The sequence below is a fragment of the Eschrichtius robustus genome, chromosome X, assembly GCF_028021215.1.
Source record: "Eschrichtius robustus isolate mEscRob2 chromosome X, mEscRob2.pri, whole genome shotgun sequence".
Classification (NCBI taxonomy): domain Eukaryota; kingdom Metazoa; phylum Chordata; class Mammalia; order Artiodactyla; family Eschrichtiidae; genus Eschrichtius; species Eschrichtius robustus.
The window spans coordinates 102,499,510-102,519,712 of NC_090845.1; the positions used below are offsets into that span (position 1 = coordinate 102,499,510).

The 20,203-nt window shown below is 37.1% G+C and overlaps 1 protein-coding gene across 3 annotated transcripts in view; it reads left to right on the plus strand.

Annotated features, from left to right (window-relative positions):
- PLS3 (plastin 3) overlaps positions 1-19,783 on the plus strand; it is an 88,960-nt gene extending 69,177 nt beyond the window's left edge. For all 3 annotated transcript variants that reach the window (XM_068532561.1, XM_068532562.1, XM_068532563.1), the window contains exons 7-16: positions 386-551; positions 2,424-2,566; positions 5,023-5,118; positions 10,743-10,938; positions 12,015-12,093; positions 12,896-13,010; positions 13,199-13,332; positions 13,988-14,111; positions 14,332-14,456; positions 15,874-19,783. In XM_068532561.1, the coding sequence (XP_068388662.1) occupies positions 386-551; positions 2,424-2,566; positions 5,023-5,118; positions 10,743-10,938; positions 12,015-12,093; positions 12,896-13,010; positions 13,199-13,332; positions 13,988-14,111; positions 14,332-14,456; positions 15,874-16,006 (1,311 nt within the window). In that variant the 3' untranslated portion in view covers positions 16,007-19,783. The remainder of the gene's footprint in view (positions 1-385; positions 552-2,423; positions 2,567-5,022; positions 5,119-10,742; positions 10,939-12,014; positions 12,094-12,895; positions 13,011-13,198; positions 13,333-13,987; positions 14,112-14,331; positions 14,457-15,873) is intronic.
- The last annotated feature ends 420 nt before the right edge of the window (positions 19,784-20,203 follow it).

Here is a 20,203-nt window from a genome sequence, read left to right on the forward strand (position 1 = left end):
ATTTATTTATTTATTTAGGCGGCGCCAGGTCTTAGTTGCGGCACGTAGGATCTTCATTGAGGCATGTTTAGTTGTGGCACGTGGGCTTCTTAGTTGTGGCATGCGGACTCGTAGTTGTGGCATGCATGTGGGATCTAGTTCCCCAACCAGGGATCAAACCCGGGCCCCCTACATTGGGAGCGCGGAGTCTTACCCACTGGACCACCAGGGAAGTCCCTAGCTATGCTTTTAACACCAAAGCCTGGATATTGCTTTTTGTGCATCACGTGTGGGTAAAATTAAGACATAATTTCCTTGCTGAGTGTTATTTTCAGTGAAGGGAGAAATAGACTGCAAAAAACCAGAAAGGTCAAGAAGCAAGTGTTGTAAATTGGCTGTCTTGCAGGAAAACTTGAACTTGGCACTGAACTCTGCTTCTGCCATTGGGTGTCACGTTGTGAACATTGGTGCAGAAGATTTGCGGGCTGGGAAACCTCATCTGGTTTTGGGACTGCTTTGGCAGATCATTAAGATCGGTTTGTTTGCTGACATTGAATTAAGCAGGAATGAAGGTAATGGAACACAGTCATAATTTTGAAAGTCGTTTATTGGTTATTTTTTCTAGTCATGCAGACTGTCATGCTTTCACTTAATTGAGGTGATTAGATGATAACTAGAATTAAACATAAGGTAATGTTATAGTGTTATTCAGGAAAACAGCCTAATTATAACTTTCTTCTTTAGTAGTAATTAACATTTGTCTGGCACTTTAGAATTCATTTCACAGTAAAGGCACGGAAGCACAGAGAGTTTAAGGAACTTGCCCAAAGTCCCCAAACTTGATATGTATTCTTTTCTGCTCTGACCACACAGTCCCCACCCCATCACCACCCTCAGCTCCACTGCTGCACACCATCTCCTATTATTTTCCATACCTTTTCTATTCTATCATAGATTTAGGCCTCTTCAAAACTATTCTAAATTGCCCCTGGTGGTCTCATGTTTCCTGAATTAGCAGAAGCATCATTCTTATAGGATAGGTTTTGATATCACATCATAGACTTCTAGGATGTATAAGCATATGCAATACAATTGTCCTGGGGTGCTCGGAAGTACTACATTATCCTCTCCTTTTGAAGTTTACAATATTAAGCATCACTCCAAATATTCACATTTTCTTCTGGAACTCACCATATCAATCCTCAGTTACTTTGGGGGAAGAATATATACTGGGGGTTCTCAGTATTTCAGGGTCTCACAATGCCTGTCAACAGTCTTATTTTGCACATTTATCCAAGACTTTATTACACTTACACTTTCAATCCACTCAAAGGGGCCCATATTTAAACAAATAAAATTTTTCTAATTGCTGGCCTCTTCAGAGCAGTGTTTGTCATGTTAAAGGAGTTGAAGTCCATTGAAAAGGAAAGGAAGACAACAAAATTAAATTACATTGGCTCATGTAATAAATAAATCAAATGATTTATCTTTGACAAGGTCTCAGGTGCATAGATACCAGGCTGTTTAATCCTTTCCAGCCTTTGACTTGGAGATAGGGAGCAGAAAGAGGCTTCTGTACAAGTAAGAATGTTGCCTCTGCCCTTGCTTAAATCCCTCAGTGCCAGAGTGACATGGCATGAAGCAGAGTCCATGAAAGATGAAATTTGCCTGTTAGAGGTATTGCTTAGACCTCTTTGGAAGTCAGGCAGTTTCAGTCTTCTTGTTCAATATAAATCTCCTTTTATCTTATGGGAGGTAATTATTGCATAAGGACTACACAACTTCTTCATAAAACAGTGCTTGAATTTAGACAGTGCTCTGTACAGACACCCAAGCTTCTACCTGTTACCTCTGGGAATATTTATCAAAAAACCCTTGGCTTCTTCTAGGCATTCAGTTCAACAACAAAAAATTATTGAGCAGCCTTTACATGTTAGATGCTATAGAAAATGCAAAGTTGAATTCTGTTCCTTTAAAAATAGGTTTAACACTTCAAGAGTTAATTAGTTATACTTAAATATATATACCATGGGGTTTGTATACTCATTTAATCAAAAGGTTAAGTAAAAGGCTCCAAAATTTTAAACATACTCCCCCAAGTCTCTGATTTTCATATTACTTAAGAACAATTTATGTAAATATATGACATAATGTGAAAATGTTCAACTTAAAAGCTAGAACTTAATTGGTATTTGGAATGTGAAGAATAATAAAGAATATGTTATATGTTTGCTGCGTATTCTCATAATACAATGTTTCTATCTGGATCATAATTATCTACTTTTATTTATCTTTGTTATTAGACTGTGAGTACCTGAAAACCAGGCACTAGGTCACAGTACTTTTAGTATCTCTATTACTTACTTAATAGAGTGTCAAAAGACTCAATAAACTTGTAATAACTGTTACATGGAATATATTGGTTGTGGCTTTTTTCCTTGTAGCCTTGGCTGCTTTACTTCGAGACGGTGAGACCTTGGAGGAGCTTATGAAATTATCTCCAGAAGAGCTTCTGCTTAGATGGGCAAACTTTCATTTGGAAAACTCAGGCTGGCAGAAAATCAACAATTTTAGTGCTGACATCAAGGTAACTGTGCAGTTATCGACACTTTGGGGGATATAATGACTCGGGAGATTTCATGCCAGCTTAAAGGAGGGGTCATTCCTATGAGTTTATCACACAGCCTTGTTGCCTCTTGGCCCTGATGGTAGATTTCAGTAGAGAGATGGAGCCAAGTAAGGAGAACTACACCAAGTCTAGCTTTCATTTTGCAGAAAGGGGTAAAAAGTATCATATTATAGTCCTAACATTTTCTATTCTGCCTACTGTTCGACATGGAGTATGAAAGGACAGGCAGTCATGACTCTTCTGTTGCTAACTGCCTTTCCCAGGCCTCAGTGTACCTGTTAGTAAAGACCTAGAAGAGAAAGGGCCTCAGGATTCCCTGTCCCCTTTCTTATTTGGCTCCTCTTCTGTCATGTGCTCCCTCCTTCAGGCGCTGAGTTCTTGAGGGTAGTTACATACTTTTATTTATGTCTGTGTCTCCTACCTCAGCCCCCGCCCTTGCATTACTGCCCTCCTACTAAAGCCCACCTCTAACACAACACCTGGCACATAAAAGACCCACAAAGATTTCTTGCGTTGAGTTTAATTTTGGCACTCACTGCTCATCATGAGCACTAGGGAAAACTCGCAAGGGCGGGAGACATCGGTAGCATTCATTTACCACACGTTGCCTTTGGCATCTCGGGGAGAGAGGGCCAAAATCACCACAGCAGATATCTTGGCATTCTCATTAACCAACTTGGCTCTCCAAAATCCAGATGTTGGAACACAGGGAACAAATTCAAGGATCTTCATCAGATGTCACTGGCCAATAGGGCTATGAAAATAGTCTGTGACCACATCAGTTTATTCAGTGGTGAAAGTAATGGGATATATTTGCATTACTGATTTCATCAGTGAAAATTAAGGATGGCCCCAAAATTATAAAACCAACTGACCCCCTCTTCTTTTAATTTATGCAACATGCTTAGCCAGCTATATTTTGCTTTACACATTAGATACATTCCCGAAAACCATTCATAAATGTATCTTATGTTCAGAGCACATAATTTAAATGTATAAAAGGGAATCTTATTTACAAATGAATATTTTTTTAAAAAATATTCTGCTTTGAATATTTTTAAAAAGCAGAGGATTGTTAGGTAATGTATGTTCAAGTTCAAATTTTCACCTGTACAGCCCCTTTTCAGGGTAGTAAGTACAGACTCTGTGGGGTCTGCTCTTTACCCGTCTTTCTCAAGTACATAGGGTTAGATTACGAATTGTTTCTGCACCTTTAGTAGGTAATTGTAAGCGAAAGCACTTTCACAACTGTAATGCACTACTCCTTGGAAGGAGATAACCCCTATGCCTACTAATGGTATGATCTGGGTTTGCATTCCATGAATTGCTCTGAAGTGGCTTTCACTCACCTGATTCTCCCCAGTCTTAGAATCGTTTCTGGCGAGTGTATCAAACTTATTGGGGTGGCTCATTTAAGATGCAGCTTTCTGGGCAGCTCCCAGAGATCTGTGCTTGGTAGGTCTGAGGTTGGATCCAGCAATCTCCATATTGAACAACTTCTCCAGGGGATTAGGGTGCACATAATCCATAGGGTTTACACAAGAAACATTCCTTTATAATCTTTCTGGACTGTCAAGGCCCAGTAATGGAAAACTATCATGGCTGGGAAGGTGATCTTCAAATATAACATGATTAAGGAATCTTCACTCCAGTTCCTGTCCTCTGGTACAATTTGACATGTGTGTTGAAGACCCTCATAAGTGTTTGCACTTGGTACAGTGGTTTTCACGTTTTGTTCTGGGCAGTGTCCACACAGCCTGAATTCACCCAGCGCACACCCCGTATGAGCAATGCCATTTTGTTTTAGGTATTGGGATTCCAAGTGAAAGTGTTCAAGTGATGAAAGAGTTCAGAAGCTTAAAACAAAGAGAAGCTTGTTTGGTTAAATATATTCAGATAATTAAGGGTTTAATGTTATTTCACCACCTCAAGTGTTACTCGTTGTAAAATTTTTGTCATTTAAATACATCTTTAACACAGCTAATCTCTTCTCCATACGTTATGGTATATACATATTGTGCTTTGTAATGATGTAACCTGTTTATTTTTTCTTTCCCTATGCTTCCTGGATTTCTCCTGTCCTACTTTTCTCCTGCTTGTTTTATCTATCAAGCTTATTGACTTCGGTAACTCAGTGAAGGTACAGAACTAGTTATGTGTTTACTAGCATTATTGTATTGATGACTTCAATAAATTGTAAAGTCATGACAAAATCCAGTTCATCCATATTCAAGGCAGACCTAAGGCCAGATAAGTGGACTTTTCTGGGGAAAGGAGCCGTTAAATTAGAAGATAGAGATTTGTGTCGTACATTCTCACAAAATCCAACGCGAGTATCCTTCCAAACATGGGACAATAGGATACATTCATTCTTTGTAAATGTGGTCTCACTGACATTTTCAATTCATTTGTAGGATTCCAAAGCCTATTTTCATCTTCTCAATCAAATTGCACCAAAAGGACAAAAGGAAGGTGAACCACGGATAGATATTAACATGTCAGGTTTCAATGTAAGTATAGGTGTTCTTTTGAATTCTATAAGCTTACAAAGTTGTTGTCAATTTCTTATAAATAACAAGAATTTTTATAATTGCATGTTATGGTGTTGGCAATTTTAAGCATTATTTTAAAATTTATTACTGTAGGTGTAATTCAGAGGCAGAAAGATGCTTTGATTTATGTTAATAGTTTATTAGTGAGTTCTGTAATTATGGTGGCATTGGTTCATATGGATGGCATAAAATATTCAAAGCAAGTGTGGGGAAATAAGCACTAGAGACTCACCTTTTCCAAGTATTTGGATTATAATCACAGTGATAGATTTAATGACTACATATTCATATATGCATCTGTAATATTCCTGTGTTGAGAGTAACGTGAATATGTTTACAAACTCCTGATCCCTGAAATCCAGTTTGGGGAATTACTGTCACGGAACACGTTCCCTGATTACATCACTTATTTGTTCAATGACCTTGGACAAGTTCCTTCCCGAAATTGGATTTCACTTTGTTCATACATGAAGTAAAGAGTTGGCCTAGACTATTTAGTCCCAACTTTCTAGGATCCTGTTGTTGTTAGTACTCATTGGATATGGAATGTATTCTACTGGTTTTTAAAAATCCACATTTCTAGCATATTTCACAGTAGGATTGAGTGGATTACACTGGCTAAACCATTTATGCTGTCCTTATCAGAACTGAATTTGTAACTGACTTGTAGTGCTTATATTTCTGTCTGTTTTTAACTGTGAAATTCTTCAGTTCAGGTCACTCTTGGCATGAATGAGGGGCCCTCTTGTGCACCAAGGGAGCTGTCTGGGATGGCTAGCCAGGTGATTTTATGCCTGGGTAGATGGCACCAGTATACTGATTCTGATTCTGGTACAGCTCTTCTCCAGTCACTCCTCCCTAGTTGATCTTAAAGCACTCCCTTCACTGTCTCTTACCTCCTCAGAATCCTTCAAGGTTTCCCCATTGACTCTAGAGTTCAATCCGAAAATGTTCTGCTGATCATGTAAGGCCCTGCTATACCATCTTGCTCCATCTCTTCCGGCCAGTGCAATTTCCCACTACTCTGTACCCACCACACACACACTCATTTTACCTCTGAGCCTTTCCTCTTGCTTTTCCCCTTGTTTTTCAGTGTCCTTCATCTTTTTCAGTCTTACATCTTCTTTAGGGATATATATCAAGTTTCCTCATGATCCTTTGTAATTCCTCCCTGCCCCCATACTCCTCCATCCCAGGCAACCACTGATTTGCTTCCTTTCAGTTTAGTTTGAATTTTTGAGAATTTTATGGAATTGTACAGTATGTACTCTTATTTTATCTAGCTTCTTTCACTCTGCGTAATTATTTTGAGATTCATCCATGTTGTTGCGTGTATCGTAAATTCATTCCTATTTTATTGCTGAATAATAGTCCAGTGAATGGATATACTATAATTTGTTATCCATTCACCTGTTGATGAACATTTGGATTGTTTCCAGTTTGGGGCTATTACAAATACAGCTGCTCTGAACATTCATATACAAGTCTTTGTATGCATATACGCATTCATTTATCTTGGGTAAATACCTAGGAGTGGAATGGCTGGGTAGTATGGTATGTGTGTGTTTAACTTTTTAAAGCAGCTGCCAAGTTGTTTTCCAAAGTGGTTGTACCTTTGCACATTGCCGCCAGCAGTGCGTGAAAGTACCAGTACGTCCACATGCTCACTGACACCTTAGTGTCGTTAAACATGAATCATTTTAACAGGTGTAGAGGTGTCTCATTGTGATTTTAATTTGCATTTCCCTAATGGCTAAATGATGTTGAACATCTTTTCACGTAGTTATTTGCCATCCATATATCTTTGTTTAAACACTTCACCCATTTTTTTTTAAACATCTTTATTGGAGTATAATTGCTTTACAATGGTGTGTTAGTTTCTGCTTTATAACAAAGTGAATCAGTTATACATATACATATGTTCCCATATCTCTTCCCTCTTGCATCTCCCTCCCTCCCAGCCTCCCTATCCCACCCCTCTGGGTGGTCACAAAGCACCGAGCTAATCTCCCTGTGCTATGCGGCTGCTTCCCACTAGCTATCTATTTTACATTTGGTAGTATATATATGTCCATGCCACTCTCTCACCCTGTCACATCTCACCCCTCCCCCTCCCCATATCCTCAAGTCCATTCTCTAGTAGGTCTGTGTCTTTATTCCCGTCTTGCCCCTAGATTCTTCATGACCTTTTTTTTTTTCCTTAGATTCCATATATATGTGTTAGCATACTGTATTTGTTTTTCTCTTTCTGACTTACTTCACTCTGTATGACAGACTCTAACTCCATCCACCTCACTACAAATACCTCCATTTCATTTCTTTTTATGGCTGAGTAATATTCCATTGTATATATGTGCCACATCTTCTTTATCCATTCATCCGATGATGGACACTTAGGTTGCTTCCATGTCCTGGCTATTGTAAATAGAGCTGCAATGAACATTTTGGTACATGACTCTTTTTGAATTATGGTTTTCTCAGGGTATATGCCCAGTAGTGGGATTGCTGGGTCGTATGGTAGTTCTAGTTTTAGTTTTTTAAGGAACCTCCATACTGTTCTCCATAGTGGCTGTATCAATATACATTCCCACCAACAGTGCAAGAGGGTTCCCTTTTCTCCACACCCTCTCCAGCATTTATTGTTTCTAGATTTTTTGATGATGGCCATTCTGACCGGTGTGAGATGATATCTCATTGTAGTTTTGATTTGCATTTCTCTGATGATTAATGATGTTGAGCATTCTTTCATGTGTTTGTTGGCAATCTGTATATCTTCTTTGGAGAAATGTCTATTTAGGTCTTCTGCCCATTTGTGGATTGGGTTGTTTTTTTTTTGTTATTGAGCTGCATGAGCTGTTTGTAAATTTTGGAGATTAATCCTCTGTCAGTTACTTCATTTGCAAATATTTTCTCCCATTCTGAGGGTTGTCTTTTGGTCTTGTTTATGGTTTCCTTTGCTGTGCAAAAGCTTTTAAGTTTCATTAGGTCCCATTTGTTTATTTGTGTTTTTATTTCCATTTCTCTAGGAGCTGGGTCAAAAAGGATCTTGCTTTGATTTATGTCATAGAGTGTTCTACCTATGTTTTCCTCTAAGAGTTTGATAGTGTCTGGCCTTACACTTAGGTCTTTAATCCATTTTGAGTTTACTTTTGTGTATGGTGTCAGGGAGTGTTCTAATTTCATACTTTTACATGTACCTGTCCAATTTTCCCAGCACCACTTATTGAAGAGGCTGTCTTTTCTTCACTGTATATGCTTGCCTCCTTTATCAAAGATAAGGTGACCATATGTGCGTGGGTTTATCTCTGGGCTTTCTATCCTGTTCCATTGATCTATATTTCTGTTTTTGTGCCAGTACCAAACTGTCTCGATTACTGTAGCTTTGTAATATAGTCTGAAGTCAGGGAGCCTGATTCCTCCAGCTCCCTTTTTCGTTCTCAAGATTGCTTTGGCTATTCGGGGTCTTTTGTGTTTCCATACAAATTGTGAAATTTTTTGTTCTAGTTCTGTGAAAAATGCCAGTGGTAGTTTGATAGGGATTGCATTGAATCTGTAGATTGTGTTGGGTAGTAGAGTCATTTTCACAATGTTGATTCTTCCAATCCAAGAACATGGTATATCTCTCCATCTATTTGTATCATCTTTAATTTCTTTCATCAGTGTCCTATAAATTTCTGCATACAGGTCTTTTGTCTCCTTAGGTAGGTTTATTCCTAGATATTTTATTCTTTTTGTTGCAATTGTAAACGGGAGTAAACACTTTACCCATTTTAATTGCATTGTTTGTTTTCTTCTTGTCAAGTTTTGAGTATTTTATATATTTTGATTGAATACAAGTCCTTTATTGGATATGTGATTTGCAAATATTTAGTCCCGGTGTTTTTCACAGAACAGACGTTGTTAATTTTGACAAAGTCAGATTTAGTTATTTTTTTCTCTTATGAATCATGCTTTTGGTGTTGTATCTAAGAACTTTTAGCCTAACACAAGGTCACAAGCATTTCTCCGTATGTTTTCTCCTAGAGGTTTTATAGTTTGGGGTTTTACATTTAGTTTTACATTTGGGTTTTAGATTTATAGTGTTGGGTTTATACATTTGTGTGTGTGTGTGTTTGGGGTTAATTCTGAATATGATGTGAGGTATGGGCTGAAGTTCTTTTTTGCATATGTATATTTTTTATTTGATTATTTTTTGTTTCACTATTCTACAGTATATTTATTTGAATTTTTTAAATTTTTGGCTATTTTAAAGCTTCCTTCTATTCCAATATTATCAATGCTTTTTGTTTAGGAATGCCAAGATGATCAATAAATAAGGGATTTTAAAATAAAGATGGTAAATAGCATAAACCAGAGGCATTGAAGTAACAACTGATAGGTTACAAGAAATAAAATAGGCTCTATGAGAGGAAGTCACTAGGCTCACAGAGAGTCCTGAAGGAAGGCTGAATCCCACTCAATTGCCCATCTGCTCATGGTTACTGATTGCTCTGCAGATGGTAACAGAGAAGGGTAACACAATAAATACACATTGTCCTGGAGTCCCAGACAGTCAAGGCACCTCACTGGAGATTAAAAAACTAAAGATACCATCACCCATTAAAGACAGAGTTAAGACTCTCAAAGTATACAATCTGCATGCACCATGTTGGTTTAGAAGTAACATTCCTCAAGTTCCCTTTCTCTCTTTTTTCCTCCCAGTTATAAAATCCCTTTTCACATGACACTGTTTTCCAGAAGAGCTACTTTTGCCCTGGGGTAGACTGGGGTGGAGATGTCTGTTGTAGCTGCCAAGAGCAGTCTGGAGGGCAGGTCACTAGAAACGAATAATCCAAAAGCAACTGTTTCTCCTGCAGCTCCAGGAGGAGGAACTTTTATTGGTGGGAGGTGGGAATGGTGAGCACCTGGGAAACTATTTTTACATTGGTCTGAAATCATCGGATCTAAAACTTTAAAATCTTCACCAAACCGTATGTTAGTCAAGAGATCAGCGTGCACCTTTCCAGAAGAAAAAAAAGGCAAAATGGAGAAGAAAAGTTAGGAGTCCTAGGAATTAGTTGAAAGTAAGTATTTTTTTACAGAAATGGAAAACTTTGCTTCCCGGGTGGAAAAGTAAAATAAAACAAACAAAAAATAGTTGAAGAGAAAAACTGCAATTTAAAATATGCAATTTAAACCTGAAATAAAATTATCGGAACCTGGTATCCCTGATTATTATTTTTAAAATATTTTCTCATAATTCCATCATCTTTTTCAGCCTTACACCTTCTTTAGGGCTTAATTTAAAAATCTGAACAGGTTTTGCTTTTTTCTTGATGAATTTTGCCATGAGAGATGTAATCTCAATTGAGTTAAATGTATTCTGTCCTTAGATATATGATCTGGTGCCATCTAGGGTATTTTCAAGGTACTGCATATCCAGCACAGCCAACTTTTTTTTTTGCATTCAAAACAATAATATAAGTACCATATATTGACTAAGAGAAAACAGAATTGTATACCCAACCTATCATTGTAGGAAAACATTTCTGTATTTTTAGTATGGTCTTTTAAAAAAATGTCTTCTTATTTTACTTCAACAGGAAACAGATGATTTGAAGAGAGCTGAGAGCATGCTTCAACAAGCAGACAAATTAGGTTGCAGACAGTTTGTTACCCCTGCTGATGTTGTCAGTGGAAACCCCAAACTGAACTTAGCCTTTGTGGCTAACCTGTTTAATAAATACCCAGCACTAACTAAGCCAGAGAACCAGGATATTGACTGGACTCTATTAGAAGGTAACTAAAGGTTTCTTAAATTATGTTTGGGACTACAGAGTAGAAATACGTAGGCCACAGTGATTTCATAATCTTGACTTTAATAAGTTTCCTTATCCCCCTTAGCAACTGTCTGCTAGAAGTAGTCCCAAGGGCTGAGTAAAAAGTGGCAGCTGATAGAAAGGAATGATACAAGGGAACTTTTAAAGTAAGCTAGCCTAGGGTCACTTAGTTTAAGGCCACTTAGTAAACCAATGTTTTATTTTAATATTTTAGAATTAGGCCACTTTTTAAATCTCTCACCAGAAAAATGCCTATATGCATAAAATTTACACACATTTCCATAAAATTTATAAATTTACAATATTTATGTTTCATTCTTCCAGTCAGACTAACTGGCCCCAGTTCCTTTCACACTTAACCTACTCAAAAAATAATAATAATGCACGGTAATTATTCGTTTAAGTTCGGGAAAGGCAGAGTTTACCTTTGCCAGATTATATACGCATGAAGTATAGTACTTAAAAATTAACAAATGTAAATAGTAGTTCATTGCATGTCTACTATCATTACTATAAAATCTTTAAATTTTGTGCTTTTGAAGTTTCAAATAATTTGTTGCTCTAATATAGGCATGTAAAAGGAGTACATATATGTAGCTTAGTATTTGTTAAATGGGTAGAGGGAAGATGTAGATTAATATGAGTACAGAGGTTTATACGATACGACCCTAGCAAAATTTTAAAATAAAAACTAAACTGATAACATCAGTTACTTTAGAGGTATGGGGATTTGGGGAGATACTGGAGAAGGATTAGACAGAGGAGGAGATTATAAAAACTTCATACACCTCTAAATTGCTTAACTGGTTATTAATAAGGTTGTATTCTTTACTTTTAAAATAAATTCATCCAGTTTAAAAAAGAAGCATGTATCTAGAGAGAATGTATTTAGAGAGGCTGCTTAGAGACTCACAATGGAGAAAAAGCTCTAGATCTGTAAAGAAGAAATAAAATAATCTTATATGTGGGTTGATGTTATATGCACATATACAAGGTATTTAATGAATATATAAACATTGTGAATATTTTTAATAGGAGAAACTCGTGAAGAAAGAACCTTCCGTAACTGGATGAACTCTCTTGGTGTTAATCCTCATGTAAACCATCTCTATGCGTAAGCCTTCCTACTGCTATTGTAAACAGTTATGAACATCATGAATGGACGCTACACAAATAATTACAGCTCTAAACCTTTCCTAAATGTTAGTTTGTAGCATTTACTTATATTGGAAAATGTTGAGTGGTGACTCCCATTTTCATTTCCAAATACACAAAAGCCCAGATTATTTCTTTACATGATCATTAACATTAAATGAAAGAATGTATAAATGTCTTTCTAACACCGTAGGGAACAGATACTTTATATTTTGAAACAGACCAGAGAGTGCCTTAAGCAGACCATCCATGATGCCTTGAAGCCTTTGTACTCACTGTTCTCTCAGCCCGGAATGTTCTTTTCCACATCTAATGCCTTATTCCCTTGCTGTATTCAAGCCACTGATTCAGATCTTGACCACCACCTACCACTACCTAACCCCTAACCTCGTTCTTTTTTTTTTTATAGCAATTAAATACACCCCAAATCATATTATCCATATACTTGTTTATTCCCTCCCTCTTTCTCCCTCTCTCTCTTTCTCTCTCTCTCTCTCTCTGACTTTAAAGGCTAGGGATTTTTGTCCTATGTGCCCAGCTTCTAGAACAGTACTTTTCAAACAATAAGCTCTCAATAAATATTTTTAAGAGAATTGGATGGTGTTAGCTCTATTTTCAGCACAGATTGATTAAAAATATAGGAGTCTTGGGTATTATATATGGTTTTATATATCTTGTTTGACAGTGTAGTGTTATTGTTTTTAAGGAAACATAGGCCCAGCTGTCTGAAAGCATTGATCAAATTCTTTTTAAATCATTAGTGACCTGCAAGATGCCCTGGTAATCTTACAGTTATACGAACGAATTAAAGTTCCTGTTGACTGGAGTAAGGTGAATAAACCTCCATACCCGAAACTTGGAGCCAACATGAAAAAGGTAGATAATTAGGTTGCTGCACATACTTCTTACAGACTTTTAATTCTCAATTTGTTTCTTTTGTTTGGGAAACTCGTTGGCTCTGAGCTTCTTAAGGAAAGGAACTGTGTCTTAGTTTTGTGCACATGTGCATATACAGATTAAACAAGTGAAAAATCTTTTAAGCATTTGCTTTTGTGTGTTTGCAGCTAGAAAACTGCAACTATGCTGTTGAATTAGGGAAGCATCCTGCCAAATTCTCCCTGGTTGGCATTGGAGGGCAAGACCTGAATGATGGGAACCAAACCCTGACTTTAGCTTTAGTCTGGCAGCTGATGAGAAGGTATGGTGCACAATTTTAGCTGTTTAAGCTTCACTATAATACAGGTCTGTGATCTAGTCCTTATTATTTTTAAGCAAATGTATCAATGACTACATCTTTGAAATTTCTGTGTTTAGACTCTGAAGCGAGCTTAAGTAATGAATATATGTTGGATGGCCAATGAGAGATGGCTTCTTGAAAGTGAGGCAGCAGAACTGTGACTATTTCCCTTTTTTCATAGGAAGCCTGACAGACAGACTTGAGCCTCATTTAGTGTCGGTGAATAAAAATAGCAAAAATTATGAATATCCCATGTATATATTTGAGAAAGATCTCTTAACTGTAATGCTGAAAAGCATTCATTATAACTGGGTACCAGCCAAAGCACAGCTTATTTTAAGTCCTTACCATGGTTGGACTAGTACAAAATGAGACTGCAGTAGACTGTTGGGCTTACTCATTAAAGGACTGAGAATCTTCCCCCAACCAGTGCAAAAGGCAGCTCAATGGCAAGCCACTACTACTTGAAATGTTGGTGTTTTTTTTTTTCATACAGTGCAACTCTCTTTCCATGAAATCTAAACCTAAGGAGAAGAAATTAAAGATAAAGCATCTTTCTAATTGAATTTTTTCTCATGAAGTAGATCGGGACCTTTTCTTCTGCTTCTTCTTTTAGATATACCCTCAATGTCCTGGAAGATCTTGGAGATGGTCAGAAAGCTAATGACGACATCATTGTAAGCTGGGTGAACAGAACATTGAGTGAAGCTGGAAAATTAACTTCCATTCAGAGTTTTAAGGTAAGAATTCCATGTTTGACTATTGAACATTGTTTGCTCTAGAAAGTATCTATAATTTGGAAGGCTAGCTTTTGGTTTCTTTGTGAGTGAGAATCATTGTTGGGCTAATGGCGTGATTCTTTTTTAATTCACTGGACTTTGTTTCTGGCAGCTGTATATAGGTAATCCACGTTAATTTGTACCCATTGAAATTCTCAGATGTATTGTCCTTTTACCCTAGGACAAGACGATCAGCTCCAGTTTGGCAGTTGTGGATTTAATTGATGCCATCCAGCCAGGCTGCATAAACTATGACCTTGTTAAGAGTGGCAATCTAACAGAAGATGACAAGCACAATAATGCCAAGTAAGGGTTGCTGCATAATATCCTGGCAAGAGCACAGATCTGCATTCTCATTCAGGTTCTGCCACTTGAGAATGATGTCACCTGGGGGAAACCTCTTCTAGCCTCAGATTCCTCATCAGTAAAATGCGATCAATAATACTTACCTTGGAGATTTTGAAATGAATAAAATCTGTAAGAGCCTAGCATTGCACCTGACCTAGTAGGTAGGTGCTCAGTCAGTCGTTGCTTTAGTAGATTACAGAAATAATGTATGTTTTAATGCAACTTAGCTGCAAACTCACAAGGGAAAGATGAGCTAAGAATAACCATGCCTTTGATAAGAGTATTCTTCTGTCACACTCTTTTAACACACATTATCTAGTGATGTCTCTCTTACTGTGCATAGACCACTTTACTATGTATGTTGAGTTTATTATCTTGGTCCCTTAAGTGGGTAGGATGCTAAACCCTCAGGTGGAACTGTGCCTTGAAAGTTTCCTGCATTTCAACAGTATTGAGAAGGTCTTTTCCACCTGTCTCTTCCCTTCTCCAAAGACCTAGACTGTGGTCTGGTTTCACGGGTAACCCATGAAAAGTTTCCCAGTACACACTGAAAATCAGCCCCCAGCAGGGCTTCACAGGATAGCTAAGAAACATTACTGCAAAACTTCATGGTTAAGCACGTCATTTCTGTTCTGCCCTCCTTAAAAAAATATTTGTAGCGTAATATGATAAAGATTTAATATCCATAATTTATAGAGAACTCCTGAGGCTTCTTTTTCCAGATGCTTGATCATCTTTAAAGATTCCTGTTACAGAACACCTAGAAATGCCTTGTGTATTAATTGAGGAGAGCGCCTGCAAATTTCCCCAGCTGGACACGTCAGTTCTTTTCTCCCTTCCTTTCTCTACACTTCCCATTCCTTGCTTCGGCCACTCTGGCCATGTACCATGTAGACTCTCTCCCCTCCCTTGAATATTTGGAAGTATTCGCTGCATCTACCAACTTGTATTTTGCATCTGGCATAATTTTTTCCACCCCAAGTCTCTAAGATCTCATGAGAGTTACTATTATCTTATTACATGCTCAACGAGAATATCAATCTGGGTAATTATATATATATTCTAGCAAAATAGTTTTTTCATATCAAATCAGTGCTCCAAAATTATTTCTCATTTTATATTGTAGAAAAGGAGTGAATAAATATTATCAGCCCCAAATAGTAGAGCTTAAAAATCTGGTGTCACTTATGAGTGACCTCACAAACAAAATAAAACAGAAAACAAAATAACGAAAAATGAAATCATTCTGATTTGAACTTCCGCTATAGAAGTTTTGTGTCCCAGATAAATGATTATGTAAGAGGAAATAGATGTCTCATGTTGTGCCCTTGACAGACCAGAATTTCACCTTAATTTTTGTTTCTTCCAAAAATAGGTACGCAGTGTCAATGGCTAGAAGAATTGGAGCCAGGGTGTACGCTCTCCCGGAAGACCTTGTGGAAGTAAAGCCCAAGATGGTCATGACCGTGTTTGCATGCTTGATGGGCAGGGGAATGAAGAGAGTGTAAAATAACCAATTTGAATAAAAACAACCTTGCTCCCAAGTGCATGATTAGCAGGTGAGCAATTTCCAGGTGAAGTGCTCATGGCTTAAGGAACCGTTGGTTACTTAAAGGACTTTTAACAAGACTAAGCTCATCATGGGAGCCCTCAGGGGAAAGAGTTTTAATAACAGCAACTCCTCTTTCCCTTAGTCAGGGTGGATTTGTCAGGCCCACCTGAAATGTGCTCATAGCCAGATCATTTACTCGCTCCTCCTAGATCGCTGCCCTTGACGTTTCCCATTGCTGTATGTATTTCTCTCTGTATCTGTTTCCCTCTTAGAATGTCCACCTCCTGGGACTTGCTTAGATGATTGGATATGACTATTATTAGACAGTAATTCTGCTTTTCATTCAGTATGCTAGTTCTTATTCAAGAACTGTGGTCAGAGGGTATTTGGATATGAGTATCCTTTGCTTATCTCTCTAGTACTGAAAATTTACAGAAGTAACTGGCTGTGTAGAATGTAATAGAAGCTTTTCATATTCTTTTATTCTTAAAAATCAGTATCTTTTTACAGTATTCTTTCTACATGATCCTTTTTTGTACATTTAAGAATATTTTGATTACATTAAATAAGACTGCTGATTTTGCTACTTTTTTTAAGGGGTCTTCAAGTAAGTAAAAAACATACATTATAGGTAGAAGAAAAATGTACCTTGAATTTCCATCTTCCCTCTCACACCGAAGCTGTAAACATTTGACATATCTTGTCTTAAAACACTTGGTTCAATATATGCTTATTTGTTTTAAAACCTGTATCATCAAACTCTCTCTTTAGATTTAAAATGCTGTTGAATATGACACTTTTGAGGAGAGAGTGGGCTCAGAATTTAGGCAGGATACGGTAGGCCAAGTATGCTAAGTGTATAATAAATTTTCTAGTTTTACACCTAAGACAAGGAGATGTGGTCACTAAAAAATAAACATATATGTAGGACTTAATGTACTCTTGCTTTGTCAAGCTGTTTGCTATAGTTTTCAAGATCACAATGTTACTCTAACTCTGAAAAGTGATGTAATCTGGTAGCAATGTATTAGTTCAAATAAAAGCATTTACATAATAATTAGTCTCTTCATGCTTCTGTCCCTTAGTAGTATGCCAGTAATGTTTGCCAGGTTTTTTTCTCCAATATTCTAACTCTTTTTCTGGTGTACTTTATAAAATGATGTTTATTAAATTTAAGCTTTTGGAGCTGAATTACAGGGGCTGACTGAGTTAAGGATACGATCAGTGGGGTAAGATGGTTTTCTCCAACTTAGCAAAATTTCCTTATCCAATTTCTCCCTTTTTCTTTCTTTTCCATCTCATTCACTCTTTTCAATGTTTGATTTTATACAGAAGATCGAAACAGTGGGTATCAGAACAGCCAGGGAAGAGAGATGGCTTATGTTAGGTTTTCTCAACCTCATCACTATATGGACATTTTGAGCTGGATAATTCTTCATTGGAGGTGGGAGGGAGCTGTCCTGTGCATTGCAGGGGTTTAGCTCTATCCCTGGCCTCTACCCACAGATGTCAGTAGCACACCCCCAGTGTGTAGATCAAATATGTCTCCAGACCTGGCCAGATGTTCCATGGTGGGAGCAAAATCATCCCTAGTTGACAACCTGTTGTTTATGGTACCATTTCAAGGTTTTGTGTGAATGAGTAATATGAAATGTCCTTTGAGGAAGTGCATGGTGATACTATAAAATATTTTGTATTTATAGTCTAAGAATAAGAAAGACCTCTCTTAGTATGATACAAACCCCAGAGACATAAAATGAAAGAGTGATAAATGTGACAATTCTGCTTTTGCAATAAATAAATAAATATAATAAACAAAGTCAAAATATAGGTGACCAAGGAAAAAAGTTTAGTCCCATGTGTTAGTCCATTCATAGACTGGGTGACATAAATAACAGAAATTTATTTCTCACAGTTAGGCAGTCTGGAAGTCCAAGATCAAGGCACTGGCAGATTCACTGTCTGCTGAAGGCCCACTTCCTAGTTCATAGATGGCTGTCTTTTAGCTGTAACCTCACATGGTGGCAGGGGCAAGGAAGCTCTCTGGAGTCTCTTTAATAAGGGCACTAATCCCATTCATGACTCCACCCTTATAATTTAAGGCCCCACCTCCTAATACCATCACACTGGGAGATTAGGTTTCAATATATGAATTTTGGAGGAGACCCAAACATTTGGTCTATGGTGCCCATAACATGGATTTTCTTAATATAAGGACACCTTTTATGAATAAATAAAAGACAAGTCTTCTGCAAACATATGCCAGGGTAACTGATGAGATAGGATGAGACTGTATCTTATGACCTATCTTCTACCTTATATTTCCTATGCTTATCTACATTGTTTCCTTCCAAGTACAAAAGTTCTTCTCTGTAAGTAACTATGTCCAAAATGCCTTGAAATGCCTTTGAAGCAAGAGAAAAGGCTTACTCCATCTTGCCCTTTATTCAAAAAAGAGCTGGTTTCTTGGGTGGTTCACTGTACAAGGCCCACAGTCTGTAGGAATGCACCTTTGGTCTGTTAAGTGTTCACATAAAGCAATTGGCCTGAACACACCATTTCTTCTTTCCTCCAAATAAAGGGCTAAAATCACTAATCAATTAAAAGGACTAACAAATCTATGAAAGAGAAAGTTCCTTTAGAAAAATGGGCAAAGGAGGTAAATATCCAACTTAAAACCTATAATTAACCAATGAACATAAAAAGCAAATGCTGATTCTCAAAAAGTAATGAAACCAACAAAGAATTGTCTTTTTTAGTAGACTTTCTTTTTTTTCTTTTTTTTTTTTTACAGCCAGGGAATTCCTGTAGACTTTATTTTTAGAGCAATTTTAGGTTCATAGCGTGAGTTTATTTCTGGGCTTTCTGTCCTGTTCCGTTGATCTATATTTCTGCTTTTGTGCCAGTACCATACTGTTTTGATTACTGTAGCTTTGTAGTATAGTCTGAAGTCAGGGAGTGTGAATCCTCCAGCTCTGTTCTTCTTTCTCAAGATTGTTTTGGCTACCCAAGGTCTTTTTTGTTTCCATACAAAATTTTAAAAATTTTATGTTCCAGTTCTGTGAAAAATGCTGTTGGTAATTTCATAGGGATTGCCTTGAATCTATAGACTGCCTTGGGCAGTATAGTCATTTTAACAATATTGATTCTTCCAGTCCAAGAACACAGTATATCTTTCCATCTGTTTGTGTGGTCTTCAGTTTCTTTCATCAGCATCTTATATTGTTCAGACTACAGGTCTTTTGCCGCCTTAGGTAGGTTTATTCCTAGGTATTTTATTCTTTTTGATATGATGGTAAATGGGATTGTTTCCTTAATTTCTCTTTCTGATCTTTCATTGTTAGTGTATAGGAATGCAAGAGATTTCTGTGTATTAATTTTGTATCCTGCAACTTTACCGAATTAATTGATGAGCTCTAGTAGTTTTCTGGTAGCATCTTTAGGATTTTCTTTTGTATAGTATCATGTCATCTGCAAACAGTGACAGTTTTACTTCTTCTTTTCCAATTTGGATTCCCTTTATTTCTTTTTCTTCTCTGATTGCCGTGGCTAGAACTTCCAAAGCTATGTTGAATAAAAGTGGTGACAATGGAATCCTTGCCTTGTTCCTTAGAGGGAATGCTTTCAGCTTTTGACCACTGAGAATGATGATACCTGTGGGTTTGTTATATGCAAAAGTATCTTTAAAGATGTTCTTTTTAATCCAGGATACAATAAAAATTTACACATTGCATTTGATTGTCAAGTTCTGCCTTTAAAATGTAAGACACAGGAACAATCTGTTGCTTTTTTTCGTCTTTTGTGCCGTTGACATTTGTTAAGAGTTTAGGCCAGTTTTGTAGTAGGATGACCCACATCTGAATTTGATTGTGAAAAGAAGGAAAAAAAATTATTTGCCTTTTAGACAAAATAATATTTACAAAACCTGGGATAAATGAGCTTATGGTATGAGTTTGTAGCATTTGTTTTAGGTGGGTACAGTTGAATAAGTGACATGGCTTTTTTGGGGGAGGGGTCACTTAAAATTTTTATTTTGAAATGATTATAAGTTAAGAGGAAGTGTCAAAAAGTGAACAAGTGGTCCCATGCACCCTTCATCCAGTTTCACCCAGTAATAATGTCCTATATAGCAATAAAGCCATACCTTGGAGAG